Below are 24,951 nucleotides of genomic sequence, written 5' to 3'. Positions count from 1 at the left end.
GCTGTCAATAACAAGAACAGGCTTTTCCTACCAGCTCTGATTAGTGTAAAAAACAGAAGTTACACAATGATAATTGAGAGCTGTGTCATTTCCCTGTGACGAATGAGGTGTAATCTTGTATTCTGAGTCTTTTAGTTTGATTGAGTGCATTTATTAAGTATCTGACACACATGAGCAGTCTTCAATAGGATAGAGTCCAGGCCAAGATTACCACTCTGTTTAAGTAGCTTCTCCAATCATTCACATAATCAATAGTGATTTTCCGTCAGCACCTGAACCAGACACAGACATAATACTGCACAGTTAACAACTGGTGCACAAACAATTAGATCCCGATTGCAATGCCATGATTGGAAGGAGTGTATGTACACTCAATTTAACAGCTGGTTAAAATTACAGCTTAATAGCCTAATTGCTCATGAAATATTGTAATAGTATCCTTTAAGTGAGATAAGCCTTAATATCATGTCTGAATTGCCAGATATGTATATGCAGAATGCAGCATAAATGTGATTGTTTATCATTCTAATGATTTCTATGTATTTTGGTGAAATTTTAATGAGAACGTTTATGTATTCTATATTGTATATACAACCAGAGGTACAACTTCCCTTTAAGGAAGTGTCAAAAAAGCTAAAAAGTGTGAAGTGTCAATCAATTATGATTTATTTATTTTTAATTTTTATTTAATCTTGATTTAATTTACATTTCGGTTGATTACGGATACATTTCCTTAGTAACAACTATGATGTCCACCTAGCTACAGTGTATATCACTGCAAGGAACCCAAAGAGACCAACTATTAACTTTAGTTTAAATGTCAGGGACTATTTCTTCTAGCAGACAACTGGGAACACAGTAATTTGTTTCCACAAAGTTTAAAACGTTCAAAGTTCTAAATGCTACTATAATATATATTTTTGAGTAGGTTTTCCTCACTTTTGTTATGGTTCTGCTGAAGCTGCAGTTGTCGTGGCCCTTGCCATGGGGCAACTGGTCCATTCGGCTCATGAAAAGCAGAGGCTGGACGCTGTGGCTCCATGGAGGACTTGATGGCCCCCATAGTCCCTGGTCCACTGCTGACCTCATAACTGCTGGGGATCTTTACACGGATCAGGTCAGCAATGGCCGCTACAACATCAGTAATGTTCTGAAAGAGCACAGAAAAACAAAAGAACATGGAGTCATGTTCCCTAGTCGCATCTCACTTGTCTTTCGGAGCAAGCATTCACTTAACGCTGAGGCCAGTTGTGGTCCAAATAAGTTGTTTACAGTACAAGCTGGACAAAGCAGAGCTACAAACACATTATCGAAGTCTGTTAATCCGACTTCTCAAAATTAGGCTGATGCAATGTCAGTCCGACTAAAGCATTTACATGACACCTTAAAAAGAAGATTTTTTGCTATATTACGACTGAAAAGTGCTTCTAAATGTACTAACTGTTTTCTCTCTTATCCACCCCTATTCACAGTGAGCATTCACCTTTGCAGCAGCTGGCTTCAAGGTGATGGCAATGGAAACCAGCCCTGTGTTGGAACCGTTCTGCACTGATCCAAATGGAGAGCCGAAGAACATAGATGAAGGCTCTGTCTTGACCTCTCGTAGCTTGAACTCTGAGCCTGGAATAAAGAAAATCAAAAATCAAAATCTGATCAACTGTGGTCATCAACAGCACACAGAACATTTGTAAGTGAAGGCACCAAAAAGAAAGAATCTTTACCTTTGCCCCTAAAGACAGGAAACATAGGGATTACAGGAGACATGGCTGGAGATGGAGGTTCCTCCTTGACCAGTGAGAGATCTGGATAGCGACTGATCTCCATCCCAACAACACTCTCTGGAGACGAAGATGGGACAAAGCTGTCTGGGGTGTCTCGGTCTTCATCATGTTCCTGTCCCCTGTGTGTATGAGAGAGAGAAAATGACAAACATGAAAATGATCAATGATAAAAATTATAGAAGCTGAAAAACAATCTCAAAGGAAGAAAATAACATTCTTGAATATCATTAATTTAACTGTTTTGTCTTGTACATATGCATGCACATTTCAAAGTACTGTCTGATATTCTATTTACATTAAAGACCCCACGACAACCCCATGCTTGATGAGCCCATATTTCTTTCCAGTGGTGAAGTATTTCCTATTAAAACAGGAAGTTGGGGTGGGACAAATCGAAGGGCTTGTCCCTTAAAATAAAAAAATAAAAAATAAAAAGATATAGCCAACAGCCTTTATTTTGCATTGCAGTCTTTTAGTTTACTTGCTATCGCTAGTCAGGAGCAGGTGGTATTTATAATTTTACTGAACATTTTCACTCTACAGAGTATTTTATTGGACAAAAAGTTGTTCAAGATGAGTCAACAATATTTTTGGTCCATTTTCCACAGACTGTAAAGTTTAGGTGTATATCTGCTAAAAGCTAATTTTGTACACTAACATATACATGGCCTCAACGCAAAAAGACTAAAAGCATCAAAGCTCTTTTGATTTCATTTTTAAACATTTTGATTTAATAGGGACTTTAAGCACATATTAATATCAAGTCCATCTTGAGAACTAGACTTCTTGAGTCCCTGGTAATTTTCATATCTGCTAAATCCTCTAGAGCTTGGCAAAATTACAACTATGACTAAGAGATGTATTTGTAGGACTGAAAATATCTGAACTACTGGCGGCCAAAAGTTTGGAACAATGTACAGATTTTGCTGTTTCGGAAGGAAATCGGTACTTTAATTCACCAAAGTGGCATTCAACTGATCACAAAGTATAGTCAGGACATTACTGATGTAAAAAACAGCACCATCACTATTTGAAAAAAGTCATTTTTGATCAAATCTAGACAGGCCCCATTTCCAGCAACCATCACTCCAATACCTCATCCTTGAGTAATCATGCTAAATTGCTAATTTGGTACTAGAAAATCACTTGCCATTATATCAAACACAGTTGAAAGCTATTTGTTTCATTAAATGAAGCTTAACATTGTCTTGTGTTTGTTTTTGAGTTGCCACAGTATGCAATAGACTGGCATGTCTTAAGGTCAATATTAGGTCAAAAATGGCAAAAACAAAACAGCTTTCTCTAGAAACTCATCAGTCAATCATTGTTTTGAGGAATGAAGGCTATACAATGCTTGAAATTGTCAAAAAACTGAAGATTTCATACAAAGGTGTACACTACAGTCTTCAAAGACAAAGGACAACTGGCTCTAACAAGGACAGAAAGAGATGTGGAAAGCCAGATGTACAACTAAACAAGAGGATAAGTACATCAGAGACTCTAGTTTGAGAAATAGATGCCTCACATGTCCTCAGCTGACAGCTTCATTAAATTCTACCCGCTCAACACCAGTTTCATGTACAACAGTAAAGAGAAGACTCAGAGGTGCAGGCCTTATGGGAAGAATTGCAAAGAAAAAGCCACTTTTGAAACAGAAAAACAAAAAGAAAAGGTTAGAGTGGGCAAAGAAACACAGATATTGGACGACAGATAATTGGAAAAGAGTGTTATGGATCTTTTTTTTTTTTTTTTTTGATTTTTCCCCTTTTTCTCCCAATTTGGAATGCCCAATTCCCAATGCGCTGTAAGTCCTTGTGGTCGCATAGTGATTCGCCTCAGTCCGGGTGGTGGAGGACGAATCCCAGTTGCCTCCGCGTCTGAGACAGTCAACCCGCGCATCTTATCACGTGGCTTGTTGAGCGTGTTGCCACGGAGACATAGCGCGTGTGGAGGCTTCACGCCATCCACCGCGGCAACCACGCTCAATTCACCATGTGCCCCACCGAGAACAAACGAGGAGGTTACCCCATGTGACTCTACCCTCCCTAGCAACCGGGCCAATTTGGTTGCTTAGGAGACCTGGCTGGAGTCACTCAGCACGGAGTCACTGGATCTTAACCCCATTGAGCTGTTGTGGGATCTGCTAGACTGTATGGTGCGTGAGAAGTGCCAGACAAGACAGCCACATCTATGGCAAGTGCTACAGGAAGCGTGGGGTGAAATGTCATCTGAGTATCTGGACAAACTGACAGCTAGAATGCCAAGGATCTGCAAAGCTGTCATTGCTGCACATGGAGGACTTTTTGATGAGAACTCTCTGAAGTAGTTCAAATTGTAATAGAAATTTTTCACATTATTAATGTCCTGACTATACATTGTGATCAGCTGAATTCCAATTTGGTGAATAAAAGTACCAATTTCTTTCAATAAGAGCAAAATCTGTACATTATTCCAAACTTTTGGCCACCAGTGTATGTTTTTAGGTCTCTAGGGCAGACTTTGAAAAAACAGTAAAGTTGAAACTTGAGTGGGCAGTGTAATCTCAGCTGTGTGACTGACCTGAGCTCCTCCTGATTGTTATGTGGTGGGGTGGGAAGAGAGGCTGGCACATTCACAGTTTTGGGCCCCTGAGCCAGAGCTCGAGCCAGCAGCTCCTCCTCAGCTTTAAATTGTAGTGGTCTCGAAAGAAGCCCTTTGGAAACTGATAAAAAAGTAGACCTAGTGTCAATGATGTTATATTACCATCTTAAATAAGCTATGGTGTGATATCAACTGACAGAGATAAACCAATGTTTTATGTTTAAGTGTTATGTAAAACCAAGTTTGACATTCTAAATATAATAATAGTAAAAACAATAATTATCATTTATTATTATTGCTATTCTTATTATTTATGTCATTATATTTATTCAAAGTTGAATGGTCACAAATACATTTTCAGTTATGCTTTGGGTTATGTCTAACTGCTAAATTTAATCTGAATTGGCAGACCTGATATTGAAGAACCGATAACCAATTACCGTATTTTCCGGAATATAAATTGAGTTTTTTTATCATGTAAAAAGGTCCTGCGACATATAGTCTGAAACTAATTATTTACATAATTTTTACATCATTGATGTCAACTGGTCAAACAAACTGCACGTCAAAAAAACATATGCTTACATCACAAAGTACTTTTCAAAGTATTTTATGCAACCTGTTTAAATATTCTGTCCATCATAATATTATTGCGCTAACAAACACTAGACTTAATGAATGACTAGAATACAACATGTTTACTACTTTACTCACAAACTAAAAGCTGTTTATTTGCATACAGCATAGAGTTACACAGCATAGAGATGAGCAGATCATGACAATTGGGTGGCTGAAGGGAAGTCCGGCAACTTTTGCAACAAAAAGTGTGACTTATACAGAGATGCGACTTATCTGTTTTTTCTCTCTCTCAACAATGTGATTTTGATCAGGTGCGACTTTTTTTCCGGAAAATAGGGGTAAGTAGAAAAGAGGCATTACTGTATCTGTAAAAATATCGGTCAAATCAATTATCGGTCTTTCTCTAGTTTAAGTAAGTGGTTCATTGGCTGGGCTACAAGTAACTACAAGTAGCCCAGCCCAGAAACAATATAGTTTCTACAAGTAACCCAGAAACAATATAAATAACTTTACAGCTGCCCCTCACCATCATTCCCAGCAATGACGGCACCTTTGCTGGCAAGCTCTTCTGTTGTGGCAAAGCCATTGAGCAACTTCTGCCGTGCCACCGGAGGAGGGGTTGGGGGCAGGGAAGCAGGAGGGGTGGGGGGATTACTCATGTTATTTTGCTGTAGTGAGATAAAAATATGAGTCAACATACGCATGTCTAATAAGAGAAATCTGAACTTTACCACTGATGTCACAAGATATGATGTAATAAAAATGATAGCTGTTTTTGATACTACTACAGCAACGGCTTCTCTTAATTACCTTGTAAATCAGTTGGGAGTAATAGTCAGAAACACCGTCCAATGAGGCACTCCCAAATGTTCCCGAGAGACGGCTTTCTCCATCCAGCTGTCTGCCTCCATAAGGCACAAAGTGGGCAAAGTTTACCCCCACCAGAGGCTCCATTAGGGGCAACAGAGAGAGCTGCTACAATAAAAGAATAAGACAAAATCATACACACTAGAATTGTGAGATAAAGGTCATGCTTAGAAAAGCATTAGAAGCCAAGAGACCTGGACTCTTGAGGTCCTACTTAAGTGTAATTAATTAGTCAGAAGCCTGTTATCTTATGTAAAGAGTATTATAGCTGCACTGTGATCCAATTCCTAGCACTGAGAAAGACTTGAATATTAAAAAATATACAAAGCAAATAATTAAGGCCTAGTGAATTTGAAATTTCACCATGTCAGGGAACCATGCATAATTCGCTCCATTTCACATAACTAGGATTGGGAAATTACAACTTTTTATTTATGCTATATTATTTGTTTTAATTCTTATTTAAAAAATGTAAATACTAGTTCCAATTATTTTCATGTAGTTTGGTTCTTTTAACAGTTCTTGAATAGCTGCATTCTTACATCAATGCGTATGGAACACTGTATTAAAATACTCTGATAGTCAGTGCTTTTTGCAACGCAATTCATTGGTGGCATCTCACAATGCCAGTTCACACCCTTCTGAATCATCTAGATGGAGGAGAAATGTTTTATCTTTTACCTGTTTTAACTGGGTCATTACTGGCTCAGTTGAGGAAAACACTGCTTGACTGTCATCTTTCTCTTTCTTCCTCTTTTTACAGCGGGGGGCTGGTCTTTCCCCACTCTTGGGTGCTCTCTTGTTTCTCTGCTTCTTTTTGTCCACTGGAAGTAATGGTCCAGGGAAATCAGGGTGGTTTGAATCAGAGAATGTCTGTTGGAAGGAACAGTAAAACTGTCAATGTTCAATGTTGTGTTGGGACAAGAGAATCGGTTGTTATTCAGAACTGGATAAAAAAAATTTTAAACTGAAAACAAATGTTTTTCACGACGTTCGGTTAAGTTTATGGATAAAGTGCTTAAAACTAAAAGAATTGTTAAGAAACCAGGATCATTACGTGGAATAAGAATCTGAACCAGAACCGTTAAGCTACGATCCCAATCAATGACTTACCCCAGTGCTGTCCATGGAGGTCAGGCGCAAAAATGCTTTGCTGTCTATGGATCCCTCTTCCTCTGATCTCTCTTCAGACCTCTGGTGGAGCAATACGGGAGGTGGAGTTCTCTTATTCTTCAGTAGGTGTTTAAGAAGCTCATTCCCAGCTTCTCCTTTCGAGCTATTTGCTGGGCTTTGGCTTGCAGGATGGGGCAACAATCCTTCTCTGTCTCCTTCCATCTTGACCATGCCTAATCCTAATTCCATCTCCATTCCCTTATGTCCATGGCACTCACTTGCCTCCACCTTCTCTAATTTGATATTGGAGAGGATCCTGTCATGCATCTCCTGATGACTTATACCCATCTCGGTCCCTCCACCACAGCTGCCTTCAGAGAGCTGGCGCTCCAGCTCAGAATGGGGCTGGCTGCACATGGAGACTGGGGTAGATGAACCAGGCTGAGACGTCTCACAGAGCTCATGCTCTCCAAAGACCACTGGGTTCCTTGTAGGTGTGGATGATGTATCTGAGACACAGGGTGTTAAAGGGGCTGTAAGGTCTGAGTGAGGTGTCGAGGGGGCTCTCAGTGACTCACAATCATCTTCTTTCTTCTTTTTACGGTTCCTTTTCTTCTTACCCTTCTCCTCCGGGATGATGTTGGAGTACAGCTGTATAAGCGATGGACCAGGACTTGGAAAGTTTGGAGGCAAGGGCGTAGGCCCTTCCACTGAAAATTGATGCCCTTGAAGCATCATATTTGCACCAGGATATCTCTGTGGTCTAGGTTGTGCCTGGAAAAAGTTCGACCCATGTGCTGCTAGGTTCTCTGAAACAAATCCTGGTACAATTTCCTGAGGAAATGGTCCATTACCCATCATTGATCTGGGCGGCCCACCTCCAAACCCTGGCTGCATGCCCTGTTGCTGTGGAAATGCTGGCCCTTGCATCTGCTGCTGCATCCTGGGTGGCTGCATGAAGTCTTGCGGAAGCACCTGGTTGTAAAAAGGCATCTGGGAAAGGGCCCTAATGTTACCATCTTGGCAGTTAGGGATTTGTTGTTGCTCCATCTCCATGCAATGTTTCACACGCTGCCTTTCAACTTCCTTCATAAGCTGGACTCTTTGCCTTTCCTGTTGTTCCCGTAATCTCTCCTTACGCTCCCGCTCCTGGAAGCCTTCACTAAATGGGTTGGTATCATCAAAATTCACATGAGGAGACTCGCTACCTGCCTGCCCTTGACTGAGCCTAGCAACTGGAGGCTGTGAAGGCTGTGCCTGCACTACTTGAGGCGGCATTACTCCTTGAATTTGAGGTCCTCCACTGGGAACAGGAGCTCCTGGGAGCCAGCCTGTTGTGTTAGGAATATTTGCTGCATCTGGCTGGCCAGGGTGAAGCCGAATGGGCATCATGGCCCCAATCATAGGTTGGTTAATAGGAGCCCCAGCTGGCATCATGCCTGCATGTGGCTGCATTGGTGGCATTCCAGGCATTATTGGAGGTTGCATGCCACCCTGTTGCTGCTGTTTGACCCTGTATTCCTCTATTAGCTCTGCATGCTCCTTCTGCTGTTTGCGGATCTAGAAAAAGTATACAAATTCTAAAATATGACTGAATTTTTTTTTTTCAATTTTCTTCTATTCTTTATTTTTTGACCTTATAAGAAAGTTTATACAAAGTTTGAGGAAAAGTTAGGAAGGTTTATATTTTAGAAAAAAATATGTATAAAAAATATTTTGTTCTTTAGTTGCTTCACTCTTACTAGCCTTTATGGCAGGACACATATGATATAGATAACAGCTGTTAGATAATCACATGACATCTACGAACAATTCTCGACCACTTAAGCTGCATTTATGTCAGAAAAAGTTACCTTTTTGTGCAAACCAGGACTGAATGTCACATTTAATTGCAGTTGATTTTCACTTTCAGAATTTTTACTGTCTTTATAACTAATACTGCAAAATGGCTGAAAAAAAGTAAACTTCCTTACTTTTATTGATTACAATACTCCTAAATGTCACTTTGTATCCACTACTAAAAAATTCTGAAAACTGCCAATGAAAGCTGACTAAAGCAAAATGACAAGACACATGTTTATCAGTTAATGGACATTGATGTAATCTTTTTAATTTACTTGGAAACATGCTATCATAATGCTTAACTGAATGAGAGTTTTTTTTTTCTTTTTTTTTCTGAGAGTCCAGAGGATTCATGTAAAAGGCAAGCAGCTATGTGGATAAAACCATGAATGAGTGATACTGTGGTTCTGCTATACCTGCTCCAACTGTTTCTGCACCACGCCCTGCTGCTCTGTCACATGCTTGAGCTGCTCGGCATCCTCTTCAGGGAAGTCCCTCCCTGCTTTCTTGGCAGTTCTCTGCTTAGCCGACAGGGCCTTCTTTGACTTCCTGTGGGCTCCGATCTGCTCCTCCAGAAACTTTTGCTGCATCTGAAGAAGCTGCTGGGTTTCTCTGAGCCAATCCTCATACTGAACCTTCTGGGTGTCATCTTGAAGTGGAAAAGGGTTAGAATGATTAGATACTGGCAAAGTATATGTATTTTGTGATCAAATATATAATGACAACAACATGCCCAGTAAATGCTTTGTATGTTATTACATCATACACATCAAACTTTTCAAACTATGTTTCATCTAAGTTAAAACATTCTGGGGTAGCTCAGTGGTAAAGACGCTGTCTACCACCCCTGGAGTTCGCTAGTTCGAATCCCAGGGCGTGCTGAGTGACTCCAGCCAGGTCTCCTAAGCAACCAAATTGGCCCGGTTGCTAGGATTGGTAGAGTCACATGGGGTAACCTCCTCATGATCGCTATAATGTGGTTCATTCTCGGTGGGGCGCGTGGTGAGTTGAGCGTGGTTGCCGTGGTTGATGGCGTGAAGCCTCCACACGCGCTATGTCTCCGTGGCAACGTGCTCAACAAGCCACATGATAAGATGCGTAGGTTGACGATCTCAGACGCGGAGGCAAATGGGATTCGTCCTCCGCCACCCGGACTGAGGCGAATCACTACGCGACCACAAGGACTTAAAAGCACACTGGGAATTGGGCATTCCAAATTAAAAAAAATAATAAAAAAAACATTCTGGAATAAAATCATGGCCTTGAACAAACCTGAAGTGGATTTTTGATTTTGTATGATGGTAATAAAATTGAGGAATTCTAGCAAATGTAACCTTTCAACCTTGAGAATAAAGAAAAACTAATTAAAGAGGCATAATAAAAAGTTGAAAGTTATTATAATATATCCTTAAACTAAAACTACTTTTTTTAAGAGAAACCTTTTTTTGGTCTTTAAAATAATCCTAGGGGACAGAAAAATGGCAGAGAAATTGGCAGAGAAACTATACGGACTGTGTATTGACATCTAAAATGTATAAAAACTTACGGACAGATCCTGTTCCAAAATTTGGAGGATTGGGTCTTGTCATGTGGGGAGCAAGTTTGCCATCCTAAATGAAAGATCAATAGTACTGTGAGAAAAAAGTTTGATTATGATGAAACTGATATGAAGACAACCTGAATAGAGTCTCACCTGTCCAGTCAACTGCATTGGCGTTATACCTCCATCAGGGTCTGGTGGTCCCTGCCCTGTCTGGACACTAATTGGAAGTTTATGAAAGAGAGAGGAATAATGAAAGTGTTATAAGTGCAAATCGTGCTCCTCTAAAATAAATCTCATAATATCTTCAAAGATTTAGGGGTGGGCGATATACCTGTAGACACGATAAACCGGTAGAAATTTGACAACCTGTATACATTTTGGATTATTGTCTCTATCGCGATTACACAAAATCGCCACCACCAGTGTTAATCTCGTCAATGAAATCACTGATGAATACGTCCGTTAATGAAGATATGAGTCGTCAACGATATTGAAGATGAGATGAAAAAGGTGCATCATGACGATAATGAAACAATTTTATTAAAGCATATTATTGATGAAAATATGACGAGATAAAAATGATACTGCAAGATATTAAGAGTGCAAGACATAAAAAGGAGAAGAAACATCTATAGAATCTGTATATAGAAGAAGGTATTAGATATTGATTCATCTAAACCATAAATAACTGGGGATTTCTCCCCTTGAGCTGTGTGAGTTGAACACAGGCAAAATGGACTGCTTCAAAACGGGGTAAATACCCAGTAGTGGTTTTAACCACCATGCAAACCACGCAATTGCGTGGGGCCCCGGACGTCGAGAGGGCCCCCACACCAGTAGGAAAGCTACACAAAAACCGCTTGAAGTGACATGCTGTACACGCGCGAACATGCTGTTTTCAGCTCTCTCAGAGCGGTTCACGTTAGAAGCTTCCGGGTTCAGGTCAGTAGGACTTTGGGTTTGCAATTTATGAAAAAATATATAGGCCTTCCGAACTTGTTTCACTCACATGCTCAGATATGCGCGAACGGATGAGTCAGGGGCCGTTCACACTAAACGTGTTTTTTTTTCGTACTAGTTAGTTTGTAACTAAGTCGGTGCTTAATTTGGTTGCACCACCTGTTCTTAAGGCAAGACTTAACTAGTAGGTCGTAAGCTCTCTGTAAAGTAATGCATAGCCGCATAATATGACGTTTACCTTTATTGATCCAATAAATATCCTTCAAATTTGTACACAGAAGTGTTAAAAAGCCGTGAACTTCAATTTGATCTTGTTACGGTTGATGTTCAAACCTTGTTTGCTCACATAACTGTCAGCTGTCATAAATTATATCCCCATTAAAATATGATACGTAATAAAAATAGACTTGATAAATAGTATATTCTGTGTAAATAACAATATACAGGAACTGTATCTAAAATAAATGAGGGGTGATAAATAAATACTAATACAACAGGCTGGGAAAATAGACATTTATTCATTTTAATATCCTATATACTGTATATATTTTGAATGTGTTGAAACTTGACACTAGGTGACGCACCCTAAAAACTGCACCGTTTGAACGGTTTCATGCTGAAGAGCTGCTTAAAAGTTTTTTTTCCTCTCTCTCATAAATGTAAACGAGTGTAAATGTCAACATTATACTGTATGTCAAAAGGACTGAAGCCTGTCACGCAAAACATGAGCTCATTGATGTCATAAAATATCAGTCTGCTTTTTTATTCCAACCTTTACTCCTGGTCGGAGGCTGCCTTAAATATTTTGTTAATATGTAGGGTTATGGGTAGGGTTGCGTAACTTGCCTTGTGAATACACTGTTTCCGTAAGAAACATGCTACACGCAGTGTAATATAATTTCACAGAAAATGTATAAGTCTCTAAAGCATGAAGAATTCAGAGTACAGTAGGTTAACTTCTAAAAGTAGCTCATACTTCAGTCTTTACGTTATTATTTTAGGATCTCAGTCTTTTTCACAACAAGGACAGTAGGCTATGTACTGTATAGATATATAGTTGATCAATTTTTAAATTAGAAAATGTTTATACATAGTTCCCTAAATGTTTGAATATTTGATTAAAGTTTGGTCTGTTACAGTTTGACACACTTTTTTGTTCATTTTGCACATCGTTGTCAACTAAAAGATTTTATTTTCGTTGACTAAAATTGTCATTTTCGTCAGACTAAAACTGACTAAAACGAATGAATATGAGATAACAAACTATTGACTAATTTTAAAGGACATCATTCTGATCATTTGCGCTACCCAATCTGGTTTCTCTCTGTCGTGGCAAAAAAAAAAATTCTACTCTGAATTCTACAGATTTTTTTACCCCGCACTATGGAAGAAGTCAAACATCTCAAACGGCTAGACAGCCCAAAATTCTAACCACCCCTGACGAGGAAAACAGCTAAAAAACTGTGTCATGTGTCAACAATTGTCATATGTCATGCGTTATTTAAACTACACATCATCACTCTTCCTAAAATTAAGTTAATGAAGCAATGTTTGCCTTCAGATATTCAGATATCCTCTATAGAGATGACTTAAATCATTCAATCATTTATTGCAGTTGGATTTTTTTTTACGTATGTATTATTTCCTTTGTTGCACTGCTTTGAGAAGATGTTGAGTTTCTTGAGCAAAGTTTATAATAATAATAATAGACAACACCATTAGACTGAAATGTGCCATAATGAAATTTGGCATTATGGTAAGGTTGATTTAAAACCAAATTGAGTTTTTTATTTTATTTTTACTTTGACTATGTTTGTAAAGTTCCAAATAAAGAGAAAATTATGTAAGAAGAAGTAGTTTACATTTATAAATTTAATTCACTGACTGGATTATACAAAAATAGGCAATACACTATGGTTATTTAAAATATCAACCAATTTTTATTGATTTTTTAGAAAAATTTAAATATATTGTGATATATATCGTTCTCGTGATATACAATTATTTATATTGTGATACAAGATTTTGGTCATATCACCCACCCCTAATGTCAAACTATTCACTCACCTGTTCATGACCATTGGAGACATTCCCAAGTTGTTCTGAACCATCATTTTATTGATACCTTTCAATGCCACCATCTTTGCCTTCATGATGGGGTCAGTGATATCATCAAAATCTGAATAAAAACAATGGAAATGTCAACACAAACATCATATCATATCATATGAAAAGTATTTAAGAAGTATAAATACTTACAGTTTTGAGTGAAAAAATGAAAACATTTTTAAATAATAATCAGGTCAAGTAAATTGGTGTTGGTATTGGAATGTTATAATATTTAACAACGCTACCTTGTCTTTTGTGCTATTTTACTTCAATAAATGTATTGATTTATTCACTCATTACAAAATTATTCACAGTCAGGGTTGCCAAATAAACTACAGGACTGTTCCCCTGTTTTCAATTTGTGCAAAGTAAAAGAGTTGCAGTCTAAAGTTCTGTAACATAGTTCTACTTTGATAATTTTGATGCTGTACAAAAGGTTTTCTGTCTTTTGAGATATGGCTTACCACATATACTGTAAAACAAAGCAAAAAAATCACCTAGAAAGAAGAAACCAAGAAAAAAGACGACTCCTTACCTATGTTTGGGAAGAAAGAGTCACTGGAATGCTGTCTTATCATAGCTTGCATTTGCTTCTGCTGTTGTTGCTCCTGCCTCTCCTGATCCAGGAGGTCTTGTAGAAGGAGAGGCTGCTCCTCCAGAAGCAGTGGTCTGTTCTGATTGCCTTGCTGTGACAGCATTGCCTGTTGAGTAAGAATACTTTGTTGTTCCCCTGAGAGTAGAGCATCCTTTTGATCCATACCAAAAATATGGCTTTGTGGTTGTTCATGAATGGAGACTGGGACTTCTAATGTAGTTTCATGAGAAGACACCAATGATTGGTCTATACTGAGGCCAGAGTCAATCCCCTGCACAGTGAAGTTTCCTTGCCCCAGCATAGTGGAACTGAGCTTCATTGTAGTTTCCTGATTTGAAGGGTCACTTTGTGCCATTGACTGCCCAGAGTGCTCTTGCTTTAGTGATTCACCCTTTGATGGAACAATGACCAACAAACTTGAAAGCACTGGAGTCACATCAGGATGAATTTCAGTCTTTGAAACCTGTAAAGTGGCATCAATATGACTTTCCAAATCATCTTGATTAATGGCAGCACCGTCATTTATCTGATCCTTGCAAAAGGTTTCTTGGGACAGACAATCTTTGATCCTATTTTTGCTCTCTTCCTCTTCTTTCAAGCAATCCAATCCCTGATTCTGAGAAATTTCTTGATTGGTGTTGCCTTGAGACTGAGCAGTCTTGTCAACCATCTCCTTCACAGTTGATGCAGAACAAGAGGATGAGGATGCACCATCAAAACTTACAGTGTTTTTCTCAGCCTTTGGCTTTAGGACGCCACACATTTCAGTGTGATCTTCCATAGTATCACTGAGATCCAAGTCTTCACTAAGATCTAAATCAGCATCGGTATAAGCTATAATATCAAATTTGCCAGATGTTAAAAAGTAATCCAGATGCAGGTCATTTGTTTCAAGATCCAAGTCCTTGCCATCATCTGCATCAAGGTTTAAGTTCTCTAAATCAGCATCAACAAGGTCTTTCACCTCCACATCTTCCAGGTCCTTCACAACAGATTCATCAGTATCAATCTTCTCCTCAGGTCCTTCATTTGCTGATAAAGGGACCTCATCATTTGGTCTAGCAGGTGAAGCAGCAACATTTTTGAGTAAGGGAGCACTGAGGGTCTCATTGGAAGCAGGTTGGCTTATAGACCTTGTGAGGGGGATTTGCGGATGTCCAGCTCTTAGCGAAACATTGGCCTGATGTAAATTCCCCATGCTCAGAGAACCCTGCATCTGTGTAACAGCTAACTGAGACTGATTCATTGTTGTGTCCATTGTCTTTGGCAGCTGACTGAAGGAGAATCCCATTTCTTGCCCACCCATAAAACCAGGGGGTCGTTGCTGCAAAGGTGATTCCATTCGATTTCCCTGCATGATAGGAGGTCCGAAGGGAAGCCGCAGCCTACTATCAGGTGCTTTGTGTCTCAGTTCTATGAAAGGCTGCCCCATGATGTTATGCTGTTGCATGGGCATGCCACGAGGAGGCAAATGTGGGGTTCCTACAGGACTGCCTCCTATTGATTTTCCCAAGTCCATAGACATAGACCGTCTCATCTGCGGATGAGCTTCCATTATTGAGTCCTGCATTTGACGGGGTCTTAAAACTCCCAGAGGAACTTGGATGCTAGGAGTGATAGGCATCCTATAACAAGAGAACCATTATAATTATTTGTATTATTGAAACTGTTCTGAACAACTTTTGTCACTATATTTAATTTACAAAAGTGCTTAATTTTTGATAATACATAAATTCACCCACCTTGGCCCGAGCTGCCTTAAATTTGAGTCAGGATCCCCAGGAAACTGTGGTCTAGGAAATTGGCCTTCTGGAAATTGACCCTGTTGATCTCCTGGGAAAGGTCCATGGAATCTCTGAGGGGCTCTTACAGCTCCTGGACCAGGATATGGTGGTGGTGGTCGATTAAAAACATCACTCTGCTGGCCTGTAGTCTCTTGACTCCAGTGTTGAGGGGTTCCTGGAGGCATGATTAAAGGATGATCCTGTACACCCTTCTCTTGACGTATGGCACTTTTTTGCTGTTGCTGTCTGAGGATCAGCTCTCGAATACGCAGACGCTGCAAACAAATTGATATGTTAACAGGTATACTACATATTGTAGGTTAAAAAATGCACCACCAACAATATCAACATCATCTTAAATTGAGTAAAAACAAAATAAACCACACCTGTCTGAGTCTTTCCTCGGCTTCAGGTACTGTTTGATTTTCAAGGCTGGGTTGACCCATAGTTTGAGAATTGACACTCTGTAGCAAACCTTGTTGCTCTTTATTTTCTCCACAATGAGGATGTGGAACCATGGGGGCCTGTTCAAAGGGATCATGGATGGGAGTTTGACTGGGCCGACTAGAGAGTGTCTGAGAGCCAGTATTATCTGCCAATCCAAGATGTTTGAGGGACTGTGGTCCATGTCTTGTTGGACTGGCAAAAGTGTCTTGCATCAAGACTTGAGGAGAGAATGGATCTTGACTGGAAACGGGCCCAGGTCCCATGGCCTGTCCAGCCCCTCCAGGGTAAGGTGTTCTTGAGGGATTTACACATAAATCATTAGGTAATGACTGGGATCGTCCTATTGATTGTGCATGTGGATCAGGTCCTACTGAGCGTGGCAGTCCTGGAGGTTGGCTGAAAGGATCAGGGGTCCTTTGATGACTTGGAGATTTAGAGAGCCTGTCTGCCATTCCGGAGCGTGGGGTTCCAGGGGGTTGTGCATAAGGGTCCATTGACATTGGGGACATTATGCGTTTTTGAGTCTGTTGCTGAGGTTGCTGGGGGGGTTGGTTCTTCATGACCGGGTGTTGAGAGGCAGGCTGCTGAGAGTAGGGTTCAGGGTCATGTGGTCTAGGTGTGCCAGGCATTTTAGCATAAGGGTTACAAAATGGAGACTGCACAAAAGGGTCACTTGAAGGTCTTGGTGTAGCAGGTTGTTGTCCATAGGGGTCACACTGAGAATAGTCAGGCCGAGGAGTGGATGGGGCACGAGCATATGGGTTACATGAAGGCTGGCGTGCCATTGGCCCAGGTTGAGTAAGTTGCAGATTTTGGGGCTGCCGTAGAACCCTTGGATTTGCATAGCCATCATTTGCTGCAGGTCGTGGAGTGAGTGGAGGCTGGGCATATGGATCATTCTGTTGATTCTGGGAAAATCCCTCAGAGGAACGAGGGGGCATCATTGGTCTTTCAAAGGGATCTCCACTTACTCTACGTAGATGCATTCCTGCATATTGTTCCTGAGCCTGAGGGGGCGGCATAGGGGTTTTAAAAACCTGTACAGACCCTGATTCATTACTGCCTGGAATAGGAGTAAGTAAGGGACGAGCATAAGGGTCTGAGAGTATCATCCTACCCTGAGGCATTCTCTGGTAGGCTTCTTTTCTAACGGACACCCTAGAGAATGGATCATGGCCTGGGGAGCCAATAATATGCCTCCCTTCCAAAGTCTGACCTGCTCTGGGAGGGCACATAGGCTTGAGAAAAGGGTCTGTAACTCCTGCTGGCCTTGGGGTGTCTGGTGGCTTGGCATAAGGGTCATTGCATATGTTGGCAGTTGGTGAACCAATGGATTCTGCAAAACCCCTAGGAGATTTCCCTGATTCAGAGTTCCGGCGTGGAGTTCCCTGCCCAGTAGGTGGTGGTCTGGGTGTGCCCACCATTTTTGAGTAGGGATCCCAGGGTGAGGATGGTCTAGAGCCAGACGAGCTTGGGGAGAACATCTGAGGGGACTGTGGCTGAGATCCCGAAGAAGGAGGTGGAGGCTGAGGACGTAAAAAGATGTCATCCGGGGAACATGATGTGGGCGTGCCATGCATCTGTGACTTTGAAAGCCCATTATTTGAATTGGGTAACTTGGGAGACATGCTCCCATTGTTAGACTGCCCAGAGACAGGGCTCTTCATGCTACCAGAAGAGTCATGCTCAGATTGGCTGACTGATGGGTATTGCTGCTGTTGAAGCTGTTCATTCTTCACTTGCTCAAGTTTTTGTGTAGCTTCAATCTTAGCTTGCTGCTTACTTTTCTGTCTCATTTGCTGCAACAAGTAGTAAAAGATATATTTTTAAATGAGCAAGTAAAAATGAAATTTATCACAGCAGTAATTTGTAAATTTTGCTTCCATTTTGTTTACAACTTTTTATTTTTTAATTTGTTATGTAATTTATGATACATTTAATTACTTCTCGGGTATTGGGATCCACAGATGTAATCAATTTAAGGTTCTGAGAACTGTCTTTTTAACATTTCATGAGAAGAGCTTATGTATGAAGGAAATGTCATGGTTTAAATGTTTTTTTTTTTTTTGTCTTCTGAAGTAAACAAAGATGCTTTGGCAGAGTTTTTAATTAAGGCTGCAAACACTTACCGTATTTTCCGGAAACAAAGTCGCACTTGACTATAAGTCGCACCGGGTCAAAATTGTGTTGTTGAGAGAAAAAAAACACAGATAAGTTGCATCTCTGTATAAGTCGCACTGACAGAGGTTGCAAACGGTAGGCACTAGGACCCGGGAGCAGCCGCCCAGCTTCCCTTCAGCCCCTCAGATGTCAAACGCGCTCTGTGAAGATTACAGTACCTCAGAATCTACACATCGTATCACAGTGTTTTTGGGCTTGTTTAAAACGGGAAATTTGCTTTAAGTAGTTGCTGGTAATAGTTTCTCATATTCTGTTTATGTTTCATGAAAGAAACGTGACAAGTAAGTCACATCTGTTTACTCTATGCTGTGCACAAATAAACAGCTTTTAGTCTGTGAGTAAAACAAAATGCCTGTTATATTCTATTCATTCATTAATGCTAGCATATAGTCTATCTGTGGATATTTCTGATATTTGCAAGCCTCTTTGCCATGTATTAATTAACCTGTTCACTGATTGAATGTTTACGAGAGTGATGAAATGTCATTTTGTGGGCATGTGAGGAGTTGTGTTTGTCAGCGTTCTAGAGTTTGTTAGAACAATAATGTTATGATGACAGAATATTTAAACTGGTTGCATAAAGTACTTTGTAAAGACAAAATATTCTTAATTGGCAACTTCCAGGCTTGGGGAGTAACGGAATACTTGTAAATGCGTTATGTAATCAGGATACAAAAACTGTGTAACTGTAATCAGTTACATTTACATAAAAACTCAACGTATTCAGATTAAAGTTACATTTGGTAAAAATTGGGATTACTAGCAGAATTACAATTTTCAATATATTAAAAATAAACAAAAGATCCTCCTGACATAAAATGATAAAGACCGCTGCTTACTTTATAGTGGATTATTGTATAGATATGATCAGATGCGCTTGAGATCTCTTCTGGTTCTCTCACGTGACTGACGTGAATCTGTTGCCACTTACTGTCACATGTGTAAATAACATCAGTCTCACATCAGCACTGTGCTCTCGAGGCAAACGAGGTCAAACCATTAAAAGGGCTGTTTCATCGCAATGGCCACTGGAGAAATATGATTATTTTTGTGGAAATTCCAACATTCTTGTCACTTCAATGGAGAAAAGGGAAACAACATTACAGTTTAGTGCAATTTATACATTCCAGCTGTGATGCAGTGTTTTTCTAATGACCCGATACATCATTTAAAGAAGTGTTTAAAGGTAAGACCCATACAAAAATCATGTTAGCAAGGATAGTTCAAATTAGTCATAAGTGTTCACTAATTTCGCCGTCCGACCGTCTGTTGATCGTTTTCGCAGGAGCAGGAATAGATGCGGAGAAATGACTACTCCTCCCGGCAAACGGCCAGTATTTCGATACACCGGACGCCTACTGTCGAAACTTTAGTGTGACTTCTCATTTCCATCTTAACTTCAGTTGAAACTCTAAAATTGTTCTCTGAAATACGTTCATGTTGTAATGACAATTGGGACAGCATTTCTTCTTTCTTTGTTGAAAAAAATCCAAATTGTACACATGAATATTAAATGAACTGAAAATGATATTAAGTTCTTAGGGGAAAGTGCAATGGATAATTTATCGATCCTGACACTTTTTACAAATGTATTGTTAAGAACAGTTCAAAAGTATGTGTGAGGGAGAAATACTGGCAAATGTAATATTTGAAAACTCATAGAAAGTAGAAATAAGTCAATCAAGACATGCTAAAAAGGTTTAAATCTATTTGCATCTATCATTTAAAACAATATTTTTTAATATTTTATTTTTATTTTGTCATTTAAATCCTCCTTAAACATAAACATAGAATCACCCATAAACGTTAGCAGGTGATGTTTGACTGTGGATCATGAGCAAGCAGAGGACAGACACTGGAGGCATTAATAATAATGATGATGATGATGATGATAATGATGATGATAGCCTGTGATCTTCCTATTGCAATCGGAAGTTAATGAATGGTCAGTGCCAATTTGTCTACATGCTAAGTGCAATACATGGCAGAATTCAACTTTGTAGTGTAGTGTAGAGGCATATCCTGTCAGATTTTGTTTAATGTTAACCAAGACATAATTCAGTTCATCTGATCTAACTGTATTTGCTTGATGAGAAAATAAACTATTTTCTGTAACAGATTACCTGATTTGTTTAAAAATACGGAGTTGTTCTACATTTGAACATATTCTGTTTTCCTATTAAGGAGGCAGTGTCCCTGTTTTTCATGTTTTTTTTCTTATACTGTATATAATAATAGCTACATCACTCATTATTCAAATATGGTTTGTTTGCATTCAGAAGGCATGATTAAAAGTCTTTGAGAAAATATTGCTCTTCTCTTGACTTTATTCACATATGCGATCTTGAGATAATCAAAAAGTATCTAAAAGTAATCTGATTACATTACTTTATTATTGCGGTAACTAGATTAAGTTACTTAATATATTTTTACTAAGTAATCTGTATTTGTAATGGATTACATTTAAAAAGTAACCCTCCCAACCCTGGCAACTTCAAAACGCTTCTACCGTCACTATAACTGATGTTTTGGTGTGCGTGTTTCACCGGCCGACATCAGTTATGTATATATTATGTATACAAGTCACTTCAGACTATAAGTTGCAGGACCTTTCAGAGGATGAAAAAGAAGTGACTTATATTCCGGAAAATACAGTAATCAACAATAAACACTGCAACTCAGACTGCAAAGCTGTGACACAACTGGCCTTGCTTTTGCTATATTCTTTAATTACAAAGTGAAGCACACTTTTTTATTTCTGTGGCCTTAATTATTGTACAAAGAAATGAGAAATGATAATAATTCTCAATGAAAAGTGCAATTTGTGTCTTTTTTCCTAATCAGACGATCACAGACATAGAGATGCCAACTATATTTTTTACTCACTGTTGACAAAGCCCTTTTCCACATAGAGGTCCATAGTAGACTTACCTGTCTAAACTTCCATTCTTGTTCATGCTCTGACTCCTTGTGCTTCAGAGGGTCTTTGAACAGTAATTCTGGATCCAGTGGTGGAATAGCAGGATCAAACACTTCTAAAGGCGGCTGAGGTTGGGGCTGCTGCCGCTTTATGGTCTCGTTGGACATTTGGACTTTGTTAATGCGAAGGGCTGCCCTGTTATCTCTGGCCTTTTGCTGTGAATGGTAGTGTCGTTTAGTGTTTATATCAATGACAGACCATTGAAATTCAAAGGTTGCATGCGGTTGCTGAGATGACATGGTTTTTAAACATGTTATCTGAAAGCTTTTATTTTATTTTAAGTGGCACTCCTTCAGATCAAGGTACTATTGCCTTTAATCATATTTTCTAAAAATGTTTCTCTCTGACTCGAATGAGCTTCTTTGGCTCAATTTATCCTGTGGACTAGCAGTTGCTTAAGTGATCCAGTATTCAGTAAAGGTAGTAGAGATTTACATTTAGTAGATAACACCATTAAAGGATGTTGCCATCAGCCAGCTTAACATATTGAGGGAGCTGCTGTTCTGTGTTGAACACTTTTTGTCATAACATATCAACAGTAAGATGAAGCTGTCACTCATCACTCAGACAAGAGCTGATGTAAACAGTCTATTTCAGCAGGAAATGTGTAATCTTACCACATATGGAGCCCGGTCCTGTGAACTTGCTTTTCTCCACAGTTTTGCAATTTGTTTCACACGTGTTGACCAGTCTGCAAAATTATCATGTAGAAGAATAACAATGAAAGATATTAAGAGAAGGTGATGCACTTTTCCACAGTGGATCTTAACTGGTTTTGCTTCAGGCTCACATTTTACATTGCAGGGCTCCAAACTGCGACTAAATTACATAAATTAGAAAACTTTTCACACATCACCAACCTTGAATTTACTATAGTAACTGTATTAACTATAGTACATCAGGCAGAATAATTCATTTTTGTTACAACTATGGCAGTTTCTAAATGTTTTTATTTTGCATTTATAGTTTTTTAATGTGTTTAGTGTATCCTGTTACATCTAACCATGATAAAGAAGATCCATGCTTTGTTGTATTTGTGGTTACCATGGTCTTGTTACAAATATCACTGTTAAAAATAGAAAAATCTAAGGTAAATTTTAATATGGAGGAAAGGCAAAATACAATCAAGGGCTTTAAAGTCTGGACTTTTGTGAATTCTGGATAAAGCCAGTTTTCTTTCTGTGTAAAATCTGTTCTCTTCGAATGCTCTCTGATTGTTGGAAAATATAACTGGATTTGTTTGCCTTCAGAAATCTCAAGAGATGACTAAACTTGAATCAACAGGTGTCTGATAAGTGATTTGCACTGTCAGAATAATTTAGCCCTATATAAATTAGGTGTTAACATTTGACCTTTTATAGATGTTAAAGATAACCTTACTGTTGTAAATACCAGTAAATTTACATCTGCATCCCAACTCAAAATAGATTCCATGTTGTCCAATGAGCATTTCAGTGGGAAAATATTGCAATGTTATTGGTGATTGCACTTATTTTTGAAATATAATCATAATAATATCACTTTTATTTTTTGTTATTACATTTTTCATTTTATAGGCCCCATACCCCAACCCCTAACCGATGCAACCAAATGAGGTGCTGGTGCTAACTGTAGAACTTGGTGCCACTGCTCTAAAATGTTAGTTTAGTTAGTTTTTAAAAGTTGAGAATTATTTTGCTATAACTATCAATCATATAAGTGCATGTTATTATTTGCATTTAGCATAGTTTTTTACCTACTGTACGCAATCCTGTCAGAACAGACATGAAACAAATTTTTGTGTCACCACCGACCAGTTGAGAACCACTGCTTTAACATATGGTATTTATTGATTTCCATAGCCATACATGACAGATAATGTTGAAGACTTTTTGCAGACCTGGATATTCCTCTTTAAGGTTTGGGAAGTTGACATTAGTGTACAGCACAGGTGCAACAGTGGCGAGCTCTCCAAGCGTCTCCTCTTTCTCCCACTTCAGAGTACTTTTCTGTGCGGTGGACATGGAGTCTCCTTCTGCCTCAGAGGCAGCAGCTGGAGCAGATGCAGAGGCTGAACCTGAAGCAGACCATGGACCAGCGATCTCCTGCGCCATCATATTGAACTTCCTGTCCCTGCACAGTTGATATAATAAATGTCAACCAGAAACACTCATTTTCACTCTGTCAAATTTAAACAACACAAAGTATAAAAAAAGACCAACATGAATGCAGGCGGCTATATTTTTCATGGCTGACCTAAGATTGTCTGTGAAAGGCATGTGCTGCATTTGGGGGATATTTTGAGCCATATCATGGACCGCACCAGGACCAATTTGGGACTGTGAAAACTGCTGTTTGGGTTCCATCAGACCGTTCATCACTGGTATCCGTGAAGACATTCCTGTACAAAAACATACCGACGTAACTCACCTATAGTGCATTCACGTTCAATAATGCTTGCCCTTCAAAATTTAACATAACTTAATGTAATCCAGTTTGAACTTACAATGGAAGTCAAAGGCTAATGTTAAATACACACTGTTTCCAAAGTATTGCCTCAAGACTTAAACATTATATGTGTTAACCCAAGACTAGTGTGAATCACTAAAACTGTTTTATCCAGTCTATTAACTCCTGTATATAACCATTTAAAGTGTGTAAACACTGTAACTGTCACACAATACATGCAAAGATACCAGAGAGGGAATATAAATGCTTTAACAAAAATATATGCTTAATTTGACTCCTTGACCCTCTTGAATCCCTTGGCCCATAGTCTTTCAAGTTAAGAACAATAGTCTCAATTAATTTCTGGGGTAATCACAGCATATGTGACATGCATATGTGATGGAGCTTAACTCGTTGTGAAACTGCAACATGCTTCAAATTAAGTAGACAAAGATTACTATCAAAAGACAACAACAATTAACAGGGGCTCAAAAGCCATAGGGCCACTACACTAAGGGGGTGCCAAATCAACCCTAAGGGGGTTGGTCAGACAGCAAAACATTCCAGGGGTTAATATTGCATACATTCAAACCAACATTGTCCATATCACTGAAACATTCATTAAAGCACCCAACAAACCTGAGTTGGGTTGTGAAGGGTGTAAACTAGGGCCTGGATGACCATGCAGGTGTTGAGCTCCCTGGATCTGTTGAGGCATCTGAGGAGGTTGGCTATTGCTAGGGCTCAGGACAGCTGTGAAGAGATCCTCCACATCTTTCCCACCAAGCTCTGTAAGGAAACAACTATGTTAATTCAGCTGTACTGCCATAAAAGTTATGACCAAAAATCTGGTCTCTGTGATAGATTATGCTCAGATTCAGAGAAAACAGAGTGTGAAAATGTGATAATCTACATTTGGCTGGACAATCTAAAATCTTTGAAGCCATTTTTCTCAGTTCAGTGTTGGAATTTTGGTTTTGAAGGGAGGTCCACTCTACACGATGCAATTTTTTGGTCCTTTACAATTATTGCTTGTCAGATTCTACGATAAGTGACATTTTGGGTAAAAACCATGGCAGACTGTGTGACATCATTGAAACTTTTTCATCAAAATGTACAAGACACAGTTTACATCATTAATCAGAGCTCCTTTTGGTTCTTCA

The 24,951-nt window shown here is 39.2% G+C and overlaps 1 protein-coding gene across 7 annotated transcripts in view; it reads right to left on the bottom strand.

Annotated features, from left to right (window-relative positions):
* Positions 1–24,951, bottom strand: part of kmt2cb (lysine (K)-specific methyltransferase 2Cb) — a 171,666-nt gene that overhangs the window by 25,595 nt on the left and 121,120 nt on the right. For 3 of the 7 annotated variants that reach the window (XM_051700822.1, XM_051700826.1, XM_051700823.1), the window contains exons 32-51: positions 24,428–24,577; positions 23,597–23,741; positions 23,241–23,473; positions 21,979–22,052; positions 21,313–21,516; positions 16,140–17,999; positions 15,712–16,028; positions 13,910–15,594; positions 13,333–13,444; positions 10,456–10,522; positions 10,309–10,372; positions 9,179–9,411; positions 6,921–8,480; positions 6,489–6,680; positions 5,751–5,915; positions 5,467–5,608; positions 4,341–4,482; positions 1,722–1,900; positions 1,484–1,620; positions 940–1,150 (exon numbers count right to left, since the gene is read on the bottom strand). In XM_051700822.1, coding sequence (XP_051556782.1) covers positions 940–1,150; positions 1,484–1,620; positions 1,722–1,900; positions 4,341–4,482; positions 5,467–5,608; positions 5,751–5,915; positions 6,489–6,680; positions 6,921–8,480; positions 9,179–9,411; positions 10,309–10,372; positions 10,456–10,522; positions 13,333–13,444; positions 13,910–15,594; positions 15,712–16,028; positions 16,140–17,999; positions 21,313–21,516; positions 21,979–22,052; positions 23,241–23,473; positions 23,597–23,741; positions 24,428–24,577 — 7,872 coding nt within the window. The remainder of the gene's footprint in view (positions 1–939; positions 1,151–1,483; positions 1,621–1,721; positions 1,901–4,340; positions 4,483–5,466; positions 5,609–5,750; positions 5,916–6,488; positions 6,681–6,920; positions 8,481–9,178; positions 9,412–10,308; positions 10,373–10,455; positions 10,523–13,332; positions 13,445–13,909; positions 15,595–15,711; positions 16,029–16,139; positions 18,000–21,312; positions 21,517–21,978; positions 22,053–23,240; positions 23,474–23,596; positions 23,742–24,427; positions 24,578–24,951) is intronic. The other 4 variants (XM_051700824.1, XM_051700828.1, XM_051700827.1 and 1 more) reach the window with 4 other exon arrangements.

This window comes from Myxocyprinus asiaticus, chromosome 6 (assembly GCF_019703515.2).
Source record: "Myxocyprinus asiaticus isolate MX2 ecotype Aquarium Trade chromosome 6, UBuf_Myxa_2, whole genome shotgun sequence".
NCBI lineage: Eukaryota > Metazoa > Chordata > Actinopteri > Cypriniformes > Catostomidae > Myxocyprinus > Myxocyprinus asiaticus.
Note: the sequence above shows the minus strand (reverse complement) of the source record. Positions and strands in the feature narration are given on the sequence as shown.